The sequence below is a fragment of the Aplysia californica genome, unplaced genomic scaffold, assembly GCF_000002075.1.
Source record: "Aplysia californica isolate F4 #8 unplaced genomic scaffold, AplCal3.0 scaffold00695, whole genome shotgun sequence".
Taxonomy (NCBI): domain Eukaryota; kingdom Metazoa; phylum Mollusca; class Gastropoda; order Aplysiida; family Aplysiidae; genus Aplysia; species Aplysia californica.
The window spans coordinates 284901-300897 of NW_004797965.1; the positions used below are offsets into that span (position 1 = coordinate 284901).

The window sequence follows — 15997 nt, forward strand, 5'->3', positions numbered from 1 at the left end:
TGAAATCAACCCTTCTTGCGAAAGAACTTAAAGTGTGGCAGCAGTGTGAATACCACCTCAGATCTCCCCCCGAAATTAAACAGACAAACAAATAAATTAATTAGTGGGTGAATTAATGGCCAAAGAATAAATAAATAGATTTAAAGAAATAATAATAAATAAACAAAAAACCCACAAAAAATAAACAAATAAATAAATAGATAATTGAATAAATAAATGAATGAATGAATGAATGAATGAATGAATGAATGAATGAATGAATGGATGAATGAATGAATGAATGAAAGAACAAACAAACAAATAAATAAATAATCAAAACCCCTTATACTGTCCTGATCTTTCCCCACCACCCGTGCATCTGCTTAAGCTTAGGCTACTGAATCTACTCCTGCCTCGTTTGCCTTCCAAAATTATTTTACTGGTAGCCTAAGCCCTCATAAGAGTTAGATGTTCAAGGCCATTTTGTTTATATTATTATTATTATTTTGTTATTCAAGTTTCTCAGAAACTGCATGATTGCTATTTTTTCCTTCCTAATTGTTTACATCAAGATCAATTTAAGAGAAAATGGTCCCACCAGTTAAACGAGCAGAAAAGTCCTGAATAATTATGGGGTATGGGGAGAAACGTCAGTACTCGAAACAGCAGCCACCATTCTCTTGAATCCCCAAAAATCTAAAGCCAACACCGTCATCCTCACAGATGCCAAATCTGTCCTACAAGCTCTCCAAAAGCCACAAACAGCTCAAGTAAGACAACTCCTTTCCCTCATATGTGATCTAAACTCCCAACCCAACACTACTCTGCAGTGGATACCAGGTCACTGTGGCATTCATGGAAATGAAAAAGCAGACGACTTAGCCAAAGAAGGAGCCAAAATGACCCAGATTGAAGATGGCATGGATCGAGTCAAAAACACTAATAAAATTTGCTTTAAGAAACAGATGGAAAAGGTCCCACCCTAAACGCAACAGACATGGCCCCTACTACATACTAAATAGAGCAGACCAGGTCACAATCTTTAGACTCCCTTGTGGCCACAACAGACTCAAGCACCATAATATGCACACCAAATTAAGAATGGGAGAGCCAGCCATCTGTGAATGTGGACACGACCAAGAGGATGCCAACCATATCCTTCAGCACTGCCCGCGCTACGCCACCCTTCGTACACAGACATGGCAGAATGTGGCTCTCCTTGAGAGAAAACTCTATGGCAGTCTCTCAGAGTTGAAGCGAACTGCACAGTTTGTGTGCGACATCGGACTGACTTTCTAGCTGCTGTCAACGAGAACGAGGAAGAAGGGGTATGGGGTAACGATCTGGGACTGTAACATCGTTTCACTTGCGGTAATCTCCACATGGTCGTTTTTAGGCACAACATACTGAGGCGATGCAAAGGGGCTGTTTGATTTCCGTATTATGTCTTTTTTCTCCATCTCAATGGACTCCTTCTTTGTTTGTCTGGTGCCAGGCGACGACCACGAGCAGAAACAGGTCGATCTTTGGTGGGAATAAAGTGTTGCACACCATGCGTGACATCTGCTGTGGAAAAAGTAGGCTTTAAGAGTTCGGGATACTCGTTGAGAATCTTGCGGAATCTAGTGCTTGTTGGTTCTATGAGGGCCAGATCTGGGCCAGCTGAAATGGAACTGACCGATCAAGATATATGCGAGAAGGTTTCTAATTAGACGGTGTCCTCGAACATCAACCAATAAACTGTGCTGCCGGAGGAAATCAGCCCCCAGTAAGGGTCGCTTAACATTGGTTGATATCAAACGTGCTTTAAACACACGGTCACCGAAATGAAGAGGATTAACTTTGGATCCATTGGTCGCTATGGTTGTTCCATTGGCTGCTTGCAAGGGTGGACTCGTTGCGCCTGACATTCTTTCAGCCCATGACGCTGGTGTCACAGAGACTTTGGCACCAGCGTCTATCAAGAAAGGTTTTTTGGACTTAATGTCCGTGACGAACAGCTGAGTTACTTTAGAATCTGTCGTCAGTGTCGTAACAGTTGTTGTTGAGCAACATTGCGGACCAACAGTCGGATCTTCTACTTCTAATGCTGGCTCACTCTCCCGTTTCCATTATGCTTTTTGTGTTGGAAATTCTTAAAGTGTTTCTGCACAACGTCTTGCGTTAGATCCAAATTTTCGATGGAACCAGCAAATAGCATCAGCTTCAGGCAGGTCTGAAACAGAATCAGAAGGTCGTATCGCTGTTAGACTTTCAAATTAATGGCTAAAGGGAGTTGTAGGCTACAGGTTATCCGCTTCTTTCTTCAATGGGCGGTAATCTGTTCTGTGGTGGGAGTTCGCCAAAGGAGCTCTAATAGGTTCTGGCAGCAGCTGTTAAAAATATGGCGAAAATGAAAACACGGTTTGTGTTCTCCCAAAAAAGCTAAAATTTGTTCCATCATCTCAGAGGGCCTGTTATCGCTTTTACTCTCAATAAGTCTGCTGCTTTTTCTTCCTCTGATAAACTATAGACCTCTATAACTTAAAAGGAACGACTTGAGTGTGTCGCATTTTTGACTTGAAGTTGAAGGAGGTGAGGAGATTAAGGATAGGGATCTTGCTGCTGTAGCTGCACCAAGCGCCGCTACGACGTAGTAGTATTTTGTCTCGTCAGTTGTGATCACACGCAAAGCAAATTGGACCTCTGTTTGTGCGAACCTCGCGGAAGGACAGGAGGTCCAGAACGTAGGAGTGTCAAACGGATCGCCGTTACTAGATTCTAGGTTATGTTAAATTAAATCAAGATCTCTAGATCTAGATCTAGACAAGGTTACCTTAGATCACGTCAGGGTCACCAATGTAGCAGGACGAGACATATTATGTACATCTACATGTAAATTGTAGCAGGACGAGACGTATTATATACAAGTACATGTAAGTTGTAGCAGGACGAGACAAATATTTCATACATTCATCCGAACAGCTTGGACCCTTTCACTGAACTGTTACTCATGAACTCAAGAGTGTCTTACTAGGCCTACACATAACAACAAAACAGCTCAACAGTATATTGGTTTGAGGGTAGTCGCCACATGGTAGTCTTTCTCTCTCTCTATGTTCGGACCATGGCATATTTGACGGCGTATTCAACTAAGGCCTTTAACAGAATTACATGACTAAAATTAGATCTATATGTATATGAAAATAGGCATAATGTCACAGATTATAGAAAGTGCTGCCGTCGTGTTGTTACAAGTCCCAGATTGGTCTGATAAAAACCCTTCCTAACACGCAACGTTATATTTCAACAGCACTAAACACAAACAAGACGGGGTAAGGTTAGTAGAAGTCAATTTAAAAGAAAAATGTGGTTACAGAAAAAAAGTACTGAAAAAATGGCCAGACTTTATTGGGACGGACACTAATAATTATTAATTGATCGGCAACGGGCAGTCGCCATATTCAGTCACAAAGTGCTCCTTTTGCCTTGGCCTTGGCTAGCCTCTGGCCTCTACATTTTTTGCCACAGAGACGCGTTAGGACGTGAAATGCCAGGTTGGAAAAAAATATGGTCTCGCATTGTGTGATTTAAAAATCTAGCCCCTCAAAGTCCAATAAACTGACAGTCTGTGTAATTTTGATTTAAAAAAATTGAATTCTATTTTGATAACAATTTTGTTTAAAAGAATAGAGATTGTCAAAATAAAATCCCCTCTTTGATCTTTTGAGCTTTCGAATGCACTTAAAATTCCTGGTAATACAAGAGAGTCAAGATGGCGGCCTCCGATTCGCAGGATGGCGACTCTGTTGTTTTTATTTATGATCGACGGAATTCAGCCGCTCCTGAAGTGAAATTATCTACGACAGCGATCGACTGCTTTGCAAAATTTAAGGATGCCGTAAAACAGGTACTTTTATTTGCAAATTGCTGAGACTTTAGTTAACTGTTTATGCGATGCTCTTTTTAGAGAGAAATAAATTCTTGTTGGTTGTAAATTCAATTGGGAATTCCCGATCGGGCCGAGTTCTTTCGGTGTGATGTCAGGATGAGCGAAGATTTGCCACTGCTGTTTATTTAAAAATTTTTATGAAAGCTTGGACTTTATGATTGTCGAAGACACTTTTTTTTACTGAAAGTAATTTTTTTTTGGCTTTCTGTTGCTTCTTGCACTGAATAAAAATCTTCAGTTTACGTAAAGATTGTTGACTTTTTTTGTCTTTTGGTTTTTAATACCTTTTCTTTTCACATCAGATTCTTGATTCTATCATGTTTATTTTTTTAAAACTTCAGTCTCTTGTTTGAATTTTCTTACAGATTGTCACAACAAAGAGATGCACTCATGCACATTGATACACTTATGGTTTGGCCTACTTATTAGTTAGAGCCTATGTGAAGCCTTTTGTGGTGAAATCATGCGCCCTTCAAAATAAAGAAAGCAAGGAAACGGGCATTTTTTCATTTTTACTGACCATTGGGCAATTTTTGTCAAATCTTCTTTTTTTGCCTCAACACCTTTTGTGGCCATTTAAATACACATTTCCATGTTGATTTTTCTGAAAAATGCTAACAAAAGGTCACAAAAAAGTAAATTTGCAGCTTCCTAAAACTCTCAAGCTTTGGAATTTTACCTAACTTTGATGACCATTTTCTCGCTAATTTTACCTTTGCCTTTGACATTAGGTGACCTCCACCTCATTCATAGGCTTCTATTCAAGACAGATGGGTATTTTTTCCACTAAAAGCAAGACAAATAAAAAATGAGTACACGCTATAAGGTGATACCAATAACTCCACATCATGTCCAAATTTTGACCAACGCCTGATTCCAGCACGTCGTGACACACAGTCTATTGCACACCCACATTCACAACAAGTAGTAGTAGTGAACATGGGTCTGCAGGTTATGAAGCTGAGTTCTGAAGTCATAGTATGTCCTTGTTGTGTGCAGTGTTGTTTTATTATTTTCAATTTCTTTTCTCTCGTTCTGCAGCTTTTAGGTGTTGAAGATGGAGAAGACTTTGTCATTGCTACTACCAACAGGGATGAAATTAAAGATGACAAGACCTGGGGTGAGTAACCATTTACTTCTTGTGTGTATTACTTTGGTAGTCGTCATCTGTTTCTGACTTGACGAGTTGAAGCACTAGAACTTTCCTCGAGGAGACTCATCATAGAGGGCGATGGTTTTCTGTGTGTAGTCAGGGTGGCTCTTGATGCAACAGTCCAATTTTGCACGCATGATATATTTAAAAAAATCATAATTCTATCTTGGGCACCCTCTTGTGTATATCAGTATAGTTCTTGAGTGCAAGGTTTTTGTATGTTTGGTTAGTCGTTGTTCTCTGTAGTGTAGTTGCTGCTCAGTTGACTGCCGAAAGCGGGAATGCAGAGGTGCACAAGTGGGGGACACTGCACACAAGTGGTTGAACAGTGTAAAATGTGATAAAAATGCTTAAATATTTTGTTCTGAGAGAGCTGCTCAAAATGTCATGTAGTAAGGATAATGGAATATTGGAGTGCTCTTTCCTGTTTTTTGATTCAACTATTTTCATTCACATTCCTGGCTATTCAGACTTTTTGAAAAAGAGTCTTTTCCTTTCATTAATCTTGATTTCAGCATTTGCGGGGTTTTTTCTGTCATTCCAGACTATGTGGAGAATGGAGAGACTTTGTATATCCTGAAGGATGTGAAGCAAGAGTTGTGTGCCCCTGCCCAGGAGCGGGTGGACTACCTACCGCATTATGACACCATCGTCAAGGGTGGAATGTACGAGTACTATGCTTCAGAGGGACAAAATCCTTTGCGTAAGTAACTGCTCTTTGACTGGAGTTGCTGTTGAAAATCTCTTCTTTATGTGTACAGAACCATTACAAAAAATTTCACGTAAGGTATTTCTAATTCATCCGACGGGAGATTGGCTACTCCTTTAGGACTTGTTGTAAAGAGTCATTTTAATTAAAAACAAAAAAACTGATAATGATAAATGTATTGTTTTGTGAAAGACCTCTCTCTCTGTGGCCAAAGACATTTGTCATGACAGACTAACTGTATAGAGAATTGTGGTCTGTCACTTTTATTTTATCATGTGCATAATTTTTATTTGCATATGATTTTAAAGAAACTTGAGGAATTTTCTTCTTTGTGATTGTCGTAACAGAGATGCAAAAACGTTTAGGTGGCGGATAATTTCAAGTCATGGTTTATTTCCTGTGTATTAAAAATAAAAAAAGTAGGAATGTATTTTCCTGTTGTTTTTTTCCTGTTCTGCTATTGTATCATGTTCTTGTTTATCTGTGTATGTTTTTGTTTATAATGCTTGTCTGTACGTTGGAATGTGTGAGGATGATTATGATGTGTATGACTTTTCTGTCCCCAGCGTATGCCTTTGCAGAGCTCATCGACAACTCCCTGGCGGCTACAGCTCTCAACGATGGATCCCGGCAAATTGAACTGAGGCTGGTGAGTGACTGAGAGAATTTTTTTCGTGTCCCACCAGTACTCAAAGGAATAACTGAATCTAGGTAATGCGAGTAATCTCAAAGGAGAAATAACGGGAGTGAAGGAAAAGTATTGATAAAAGTAAAAAGAGATAGTGACATTGAGTAAAAGTTATGAGAGTAACTTGGCTCTGTCTAATTATGATGTTAAGAAGTTGCAGGCTCTAAGACAAAGGGTCATCGACATACACTGAAACCAGTTAAAGGTTTACATGTTCTATGGTGTTATGTTATTTTAACTCCCATTTGGTATCGTGTTATTTGAGAGGCAGGACCTTCAAATAATGATGACCTTTTTCGAAAGGACTGAGCTAAGTGAGACAAGGACCTTGAGAACTCTCCGATTAACTTGTTTAAAAATGGCATGTTGAAGATGTGAAGTAGGGACATTGACACAGTAACCTGGCATGATGACTCTTGCATACCTGCCAACCCTACAGAAAAAATCGGTAGATCACCGACTTTTGGGTCAAACTACCGATCCACCGATTTTGAGATGAAGCCACTGACTTCGGGATTCAGCAGGGTGACTGCCAGGCCCCGGGAATTACCCGGGAATTTGAGAAAGTTATCGAATATTTGAAAACCAAATCCGATAACGCCCGTAAGTTCATTTTTGCCGGTCGCGATTGTGATTCATTCGGCTCCCTCGAGAGTATGTTTCTTCACGCAGACAGGCGGCTATGGTGGCAAGCGGGTGTGATACCGACATTTGATCGGGATAATCAAGATATACTTTCATTTTCGTTACCGCCCAGAAATCTGCTAGTAGTAGTTTGATAACGCAACATTAATTGTAACAACATGCAGGCTGTGCATGGCAAACGCTGTGTCGCCTTGAAAATAAATCAATATTTGTCCTGTGCCGTCACTTGTGAAAAAAAAAAAGAAAAGAAAAGAAAGTTATAGTTATACAAGCGTCTTGTCGGGCTCGCCATTGTGACCGGTCAATGAACTTGCGCGTTCCATCACATTGTGAGCACTGGCACTTGTAGGGGTCACCAAAGTTCATTCAAAGTCTGAGCGCTGCCTAGTATAGGACTCCGGAACGGGGGGAGGATTATTTTTTTTAAAGATACACTCGGGGGAGGGGGGGGGGGGGGGTTTGAAGGCAACACCAGAGGACAAAAACTGAACTTGGAAGCAAATTTTAGTATTCTAAATTTTTGATTACCACTAGATCTAGATCTAGAAAACTCTCAGCAAAACGCGTGTTGGTGCAGGCCTTGTGTGTACTCAGGATCCGTCATACTCTTTCCTTGTAAACTCTGCAAAGACAAAAGGCCAAGGCTAGGCCTAAGTCATCCAAGGCCCACCTTTTCTTCATCTTTTCTTCTTTGCTTCTGTTTTTAAAAAAACATTTTTTTTAGGGGGGGGGGGGGGTTGTTGGTTTCATTTGTGTGTGTGCGTGCAGGTATGAATAGGACAGGAACTGCACCAACTACTAATAGGGTAAATGCCTCTGGTAGTTTTCATATTTGTCTTTTTTTTGGGTTCTTTTTGTCATTTTCTACATTTGTTTGTAGTCGCAAACACAATTATGCATATTTGATGTGGGTCAAAATAAAATATTGATAAGGGTCCCAAATTAAGTATGCGACAAGAGGCAATGTAGCCTACTACAGATTTTTTAGGTCAACTACAGATTTTTGGACAAAAATTTGCGTCCAACTACAGATTTTGGCCCAGGCAATGTTGGCAGGTATGCTCTTGAAGTATTTGTGTTTCCTGATGATATGTTTTGAGATGGTCTAGGTCCCTAAGTGGGTGATTGGTGCATAGGAACTATAAACGTCCTTCCTGCCTTTTGTCTCGATGTATTCATATTTCCATCCTTTTAATCATTACAATGGTAAGTGTGAACTGTGTATAATGCGGCTGATCACAATTTACTTTGTGTCAATGAAACCTGATCTGTTTTGTGAAGTGTGCACTACAAGGTTCCGATAGTCAACCATTTTTGACACGTTCATCACACATTCATTCGAGTGGGTGGATGGCGGGTGCTCTGGTGTGGTTTGCTTCTTCTTTCCTATGAAACATCTATCTGTCATCCTTTTCTCCCCTTCTTCTTTTTTATGTTTGTTACTCTCTTTTAACATCTCTAATCTTCTGGCGCTCATATGACCTTATGCAGTGGCGAACCTCTACAAAAACTAAACAAACATTCATTTTGTCAATATAACTTTCGTTTATCATGGTGTAAAATTAAAATGATCTGACAGGTTAGTTTTACTGTGGGACATCCTTTTTTTTTGTAAAAACTACTAATGCGTTGATCATGTTTGTCATTTTTGTCAATAATTATTTTTGGATCATCATCTTTCTTCCTCAGTTTTTGGATGACATAGCCGTGAGCAAGAACTGTATTGTTGTCATCGACAATGGGAAAGGAATGACCCCGCGCCAGCTGAACAATTGGGCTATTTATAGACTGTCGAAGTTCACTCGGAGGGATAAACGTAGCAGGGGGTGAGTTGGTAAATTGTTATGACATGTGGCAGCAAAATGAGTTTGCACTCTGTAGTAATAATGATAGTACTAAAATGATTGCATTTACACAGCACATTTCTTTGCCCTAGAAAGTGGGCTATGTGTGCTTGTCAATTAATTAATTACCTACAGTCCCTATCATCACACTTACATTGATAAAGTTACATTGGTTACCAGATAAAGCTAAGCTCGATTACAAAATTTGCTCTTTTATGTCGTGAGTGCACAAACAACAAAGCATGAAAACAGCTTTAAAAAAACCCTTATTATAGCTTGTTCACTTTCGTCTGACTGTGTTAAAAAAATTCTAGTTCTTTTATTAATTTACCTATGCCCACGAAACGTTGCATGGCACTTCTGCAGACCAGCAGCCAATCAAAAATATATTTAAAAAAATTCTTGATCTAGGAAAAATATGTTATTTTGTCATTTGTTTTTTTGGTTTGTTTTATTTTGTTTTTTTCAACATTGCGTTTTTCCTCTGCAGACAAGACTTGGAGCCTTCAGGGGCTAACGACTCTATCAACCTGGCCTCGACGTGGGCGCCTCGCTTCATGAACAGTGACATCTCCTACTTTGGTGTCGGGGGCAAGCAGGCTGTCTTCTTTATTGGCAATGCCACAAGGGTTGGTCATTCTGTGGCATCTTTTCTTTTAAAAAAAAATGCTGATCAGCCTAAGATCTGGATTGATTTAAAATTTAAAGTGAAAGAGATCAATCCTGGATGCATATATTTAATATCTTCCAGCAGGAGACTCGCACTATTTCACAATGACCTCACTGATGAACAAACTGCTCATTGTCATTTCAGTTTTCCATCTCAATCCATGGGTAGTTAGAGGACATCACGTGGGTGGTTGGTGGATGCTCTGGTGTGGTTTGCTCCTTCTTTCCTATCACACATATATCGTCTTTATCTCCTTTCCTTCTATTTTGTGTTTGTTACTCTCTTGTAACACCCCTAATCTTTGGAACTTACATTACCTTATTGTGTTGTAAGTGCAGTAAAACTCTACTTTTTTTTTCTCCCTCTGCTGTTTTGTCTATTTGTCTTACTTTTTCTCTACACTAAAGGACTGATGTGTCAATGTGCTTGTCTTTGCTTAGGCAAAACATGTCAGTTCCCTGAAGGATATTATATGTCTTAGCTGTATGATAGGCTCCCAGTGTTTTCATCCACTTATTACGTGCATTTAGTAGCCTACTGATTTCCATTTAGTTTCATCTGGGCTGTAATAAGCAATCTGTTTACAGAATATGCAAAAGATTTTCATTCGGTTTCAGTCTGGGAAATCAAAGTATATTGGGGAGAATTTTCATTGAGGATCTCAGTCTTTCTGCTGGGATGTTGTATCCCTGTCAGCCTAGGATGGGTCAAAGCCCGCTTTGTAAATGATTTAGATTGTATTGACTGGGGTGTAAACGCACCTATAGTAAAATGTAAAGTAAAAAAAAAATATTTTCATTCCTTCCCTTCTCTGTTTCCTCTCCTTTCTCTCCTCCCCCCCTCCTCTCTCTTCCTTTTCCCCCTCCCCTCCCCGCCCCATGCTCCCCACTCCTTTCTCATCCTCTTCCCTTCTTCCTCCCCCCCCCCCCCCCCACCTTTGCTCTCCCCACATCCTTCCCCCTTCCAGATGATCAGCAAGCCAAGAGGTTCCAAGGATGTTCATGAACTCTCCATCTCGAAGGATGAGTTTGAGAGGAGGGAGAAAAGCAACCAGTCTATCTACACAGGCTACATCCGGAATAGACAGGTGGGTTTTGGTAGGCAACATCAGGAATAGACTGGTGGCTTATAGTGGGCTACTTCAGGAATAGACAGTGGGTTTATCAGGAGCAGATAAATGGGTTATGTTGTTCTACATTAGAAAGAGATGATGCATTAGGGTGAGTTTTGCCTGATGATTGAGTTACAGTGGGAAAGTTTTGCCGAGTGTCTCTGACTATTTGTTGGGATGGATGCTGTACCCTGCTACGAAGAGCGCCAAAATTTCCTGTTTGTGAAAAGATATTATACTCATATACAGTACACACCATCTATTGTTATTGTTATTATTATTATTATTATTGTTATTACTATTATTATTATCGCAAGGGAGTGGGAAAACAATTCCGTCTTAGACAGGGGAATTTAGTGTGGGGGGGGGGGGGGGTACAAAGGCCCAGCCGGTGGGATCAAGGATCGCTTGTCCGATCGGCAAGCAGTGATCAAAACTTCACACCTCTCAGCTGCTGTCCTGTCTGTATAATGACATGCGTCAGTCTTACATATCTAATTACCACCAGTGCTTGCCTTTCATAGGACCACGGTTTGACCTATTAAAAACAGAAAGGTTTCAACATTTCCTTTGCTTCCACCCTTAGCCCCCCTCACTGCCATCGTTGTAACAACGATTCGAGGAACTCTTTTCTCGCCTGGCAGTACGATCAGGGCGGCAGGCATTGGACAATCTAATTTCACACCTCTGGCTTCTGGCTACCCAGGAAGGTTTTCTTAGTGGTTCGCTACCCGAGCATTCTCACGGGCAGTCGTGAGATTTCACACCCACAGTTACTGACCATCTGCATCGCTCAGGGCTCACATGATGGGGTAACATCTACCCCCTTATTGCACCCCTACTCCCCTTCCTCGCCCAGTGGCATGGCCATGGTGTTAAGTTCAGAGCCAGCGGAACCAAACTTACGAGTTTCGTTTCAAATCAGGGCTGAGCGGGCAAAGCATTTTCCGTCTTAGACAGGTGAAACCCTCGGAAGGGAGCGGATTTTTCTTTCCGTTTCCGCGTTGGACAGGTTTCCGTTCTATACAGGTAATTAAAGAGAGATATATCAAGGGGGGAGGGGGGAGATTCCGTTAAGACAGGTTTCCGTTTTACACAGGTTTCCGTTAAGGCAGGTTCGACTGTATTATTGTTATTACTATTATTAATATTGTTATTATTATTGTAAGTGTTGAAAGAGCTAGGGCCTATTTATTAATTTGTGTGAACTGTGTGTGTGTGTTCACCAGCCCGGAGACAGCTCCCACCTGAGTGGGGAGGACGAACTTCTGGCCAAGCTCATCTCGGAGGAACCGAACCGCGAGAGCTTCACAGCAGTGGTCATCCAGGGCATCAGCCCTCAGCATGTGTCCTACCTGAAGCACAACTTCAACATGTGGACCAGACAGCTGGCGTGAGTTTTATTTTTGCTGGGTGGTTGGTGGATGCTCTGGTGTGGTGTCCTCCTTCTTTGTATTAAATGTCTGTCATCTTTATCCTTCCTCGTTCTTTTCTTTTTGATAATTACTGAAGCCAGGTCTCTTTTATCTTGATTTCATTCATTAGATGAAGAACCGTCAAAATAGGTTCACTTGTTTTGATTTAATGACCAATTTAGTGACGTTTTTGACTTTTTTTGTTTTGATTTAGTACCAAAAGAGGGCCCCGGCATAGTGGCTTTGCCTCCGTCAGAGATAAACGTTAAATTTGGACAATGTAATAATGGTTTTTTTCTCTCTATCTTTCTCTTAGGCACATCTACCACTTCTACCTTCACGGTCCAGAGGGCCACGAGCTGAAAGAGGAGGGTGAGCAGAAGGTGGAGAGCAACCCCTTCAACAACATCAATATACAGGTGAGGGAGGACAAGGATCTGGGAAGAATATGATTTATGGCTTGTGAGCTTGGGACTTGGGAGGGATATGACTTGTGAACTGAAGATTTCGGAGGGGTATGACAAGACTTATGTCTTGTTAGCTGAGAATTTCAAAGGGGTACGACTTATGTGTGAGCAGATGATTTGGGAGGGGCATGACGAGACTTATATCTTGATAGCTGAGGATTTCAAAGGGGTATGATTTATAAAGTTTGAGCTGATGATTTGGGAGGGAGATGACTTATAATGTGTGAGCTGATGATCTGGGAGGACTTTGACTTATGGCTTGTTAGCTGATGATTTGAGAGGGATAAGATTTATGTCTTGTGAGCTGAGGATTGAGGGGGTTGACGTTGCTTTTGTTATAGATTGAGCCGTCTTGTGGTGTGTTATCTTGTTCTTGGTCAGCTCGCGGAAAGTAGGATGTTTATCTGTTTGCCCAGCCCTGTTATCCGACTCTGTGTTTGTCTCTGTCAAGGTGACCATGCAACTGAGGGGAAACCCGAACCCCAAGTCGATTGACCTACGCAAGATTGAAGATGACATTGAGACGCAATATGTTCGGACGGCCGCCAGCAGGTTTGAGTTCAAAGCCTACGTGGATGGCTCTACGGCTGTGGAGGGGATCGTCCGATATCATCCGTTCCGCTATGACAAAGAGACCTATCCGGTGGATGCCTACGCTCCTAGATGTGAGTCAACACTACTACAACTCTGTGTAAAAAATATCTTATGCATTCATTGCATGGAAGTGCTTCTTCTGTGCAGTCATTTCTTCCAAACATTTTTTACGTAACAGAATATAGAAACTTTTGATGTTTATTCAACGGATTTGTATGTTTAATCTCATCATGGTCACTATTTGAAAAATGACGGAGGATAACTGTCTTTGTTTCAGACTCTGTCCGGCGCTCTTTACCTGCCTGTAAAATATTTGTTTTCATGTTCTGAGCTGTTCGTATCAATTTTTGCATAGTGCAAAACTCTACTGTAGATCATTTTGAAAAATTATGCGTGATGGGAGTATTACTGTATTACACAGAGCAGTCAATATGTGAGGCAGCGAGGTGAAATCAGGTGCTCGTCAAAATAATGAAATTGAAGAAACTGGCTTTTCTCTGCTAGTTTGGTAATTTTTATCGAATTTTTGTTTCTTGGTTTAATATCTTTTATGTTCATTTTAAAAAACATTTCTGTATGGATTTTACTGAAAAGCTTTGATTAAAGACACAAAAACTGTAAATTTACAGTTTCAAAGGACTCTCTAGCTTTGAGAGTCAGCAAACTGGCGGCCTTTTTCTCTGTTATTTTACCTCTGAAATCAGGTGACCCCACTTATTTCAATCCAAAATATCTCGACTTCTATTAAAGATAGAAGGGTAATTTTTTCATTGAAAGCAAGAAAGATGAACATGTTGTTAGATGATACCAATAACTCCATATGCTCCCAAATTGACGAGCGCCTGATTCCACAGCGTTGTTACACATTTGTCTAGACGTGTGAAGAATTTGCAATGGCTCATTCTACCCCCCACCCCGATATGTGTAATAAGTGTAAATGTTGTCAGGATGTTTGTGTCTTCCTGACGCCTCTCTCTGCTCTAATCATTTCCCTTCCAGTGGACCCAGTGCCCGAGGATGACCACGGCTATGCCATCAACGATCGCCCGGCGCGGGGGAGGAGGCCCATCTTTGAGGCCTTTTGGAACGGTCGACTGATACCTTACACGCTCATAGAGGAGTGAGTCTGTGTATTTGTGTCTGTGTATGTGTTTGTGGGTTAATGTGTGTGTGTGTGTGTTTTTGTGTGCACAATTGACAATTGCGTGCGTTTGTGCGGAAATGGAGGGGATGGGGGGGGTGGTGAAATTTGTATGTCTCTAAATTGTTATAAATTATTAAACTTTAAAACATGTTGAAACTATTCAGAAAATATATGCTAAACTGCACTTATTAAACTTATAAAGAAAAAAAAAAGCACCGATGTCGATTTATGGAAAGTGGCAAGGGAGAAAAAAAAGGAGAAAAAACCCCCCTCAACCAACTTTTCTCTGATACCTCATATTTGATGATTCTAATTATGCTGTTGTGTTTTCCCAGATTTGACTGGTGCTCCCTGCCCAAAAAACAGAAGAACATTCCAGCTGAATGCTACAACAGGTAAAATTTAAACTGGTGATTTTGTCTAGTTGAAAACTTCACGGGATTAAACAATGTGGATGGTTGGTTGTGCTCTGTTGTGGTTTGCTCCTTCTTTCCCCTCAAACAGCTATCATCCTTTTCTCCTCTTCTTGTCTTTGTATTTTTAATCTTCAGTAACACCTCTAATATTCAGCATTTCATTGACCTGTTTGTGTTGCAAGTACCATAAAACTTGTACTAACACTGAGAGTGAATGATAGCTCTCTAGCCTGTTCTTTCAGGCTCCCAATCTGAATTTTTCAATTGCAACGTTTCCTACTTTGTGGGGTTTTTTTTGCCTTCCTACAGCTCAGCTGGGCATAAATGAGCAACTTGTGTAATATCATATATCTCTTCTGTTTTGTCTACCTTTAGTTTAAGTAAGAGTTTTATGGCACTTGCAACATATGATTAGGTTGTGTAGGTGCCAAATATTAGATGTGTCTGACTGGCTGGCTGTCTTGCTAAGTAGAAGCCTGTGGCCTGCCAATGCTAAAAATTTCGTTCATAAATTTATTGGAAAGTATAATTGTGAAATAATACCAAATTCGGTATCGGCGTACCAAATTTAACAAAATGATCGACGAGTGATTTGTTTTTTTTCTTGCTGAATATTGAAGATCGCACAAAAAGAAATGTTTCCAAGATTGCTGGGAGTGTCCGATACCAGTAACAACTTTTTCGTTTAATTTAGTGCTAGTTTTTGCTTGTTTTCTGGAACTGTACCCGAGCCAAGTTTTTTAAAAGTAATGGCTAAGCCTTTGTTCCGCTGTTTAGAAGTTGGAGGCAAGCTTTTAGCGTTATAATGAGATATAGTGCCCGGGGTTTAGGGTGACTGTAGAAAAAACTCAGGGTTTGAAGAGTTAAGAGGATGAACAATTGTCAGTTTTAACTGAATGTGTAATACGCCCTGTAGCACCAACCAACCATAAGTGACCACCCGCCCTTGATCTTCCTAATTCATCCCCCCCCCCACCCCCCAATCTCTTCTCCACCACCAGGATCTCTGGAGTGCTGTGGACCAATGACAGTTTCCAGGTGTCCACCAACAAGCTTACCTTTTTGGACCTGGAGATGAAGCTCAGAGATAAAGGAACCAACTTTGTACGCATGCTCAATGGACATGTGAGTACTCTACCCTTCATTCACCTCTCTCTCTCTCTCTCTCTCTCTGTCTCTGTCTCTGTTTCTGTCTCTCTCTCTCTTTCTCTCTCTCTCTCTCTCTCTCTCT

The 15997-nt window shown here is 40.8% G+C and overlaps 1 protein-coding gene across 1 annotated transcript in view; it reads left to right on the forward strand.

The window, feature by feature from the left end:
* Nucleotides 1–3700: 3700 nt before the first annotated feature.
* The window catches only part of LOC101858970 (structural maintenance of chromosomes flexible hinge domain-containing protein 1), a gene marked incomplete in the record, with an annotated part of 79135 nt that continues 66838 nt past the window's right edge, over nt 3701–15997 (forward strand). The window contains 13 exon segments of the mRNA XM_035972443.1: nt 3701–3868; nt 4952–5030; nt 5608–5766; nt 6339–6421; nt 8795–8931; nt 9440–9578; nt 10587–10706; nt 11960–12123; nt 12462–12564; nt 13064–13277; nt 14206–14326; nt 14686–14745; nt 15768–15891. Coding sequence (XP_035828336.1) covers nt 3734–3868; nt 4952–5030; nt 5608–5766; nt 6339–6421; nt 8795–8931; nt 9440–9578; nt 10587–10706; nt 11960–12123; nt 12462–12564; nt 13064–13277; nt 14206–14326; nt 14686–14745; nt 15768–15891 — 1638 coding nt within the window.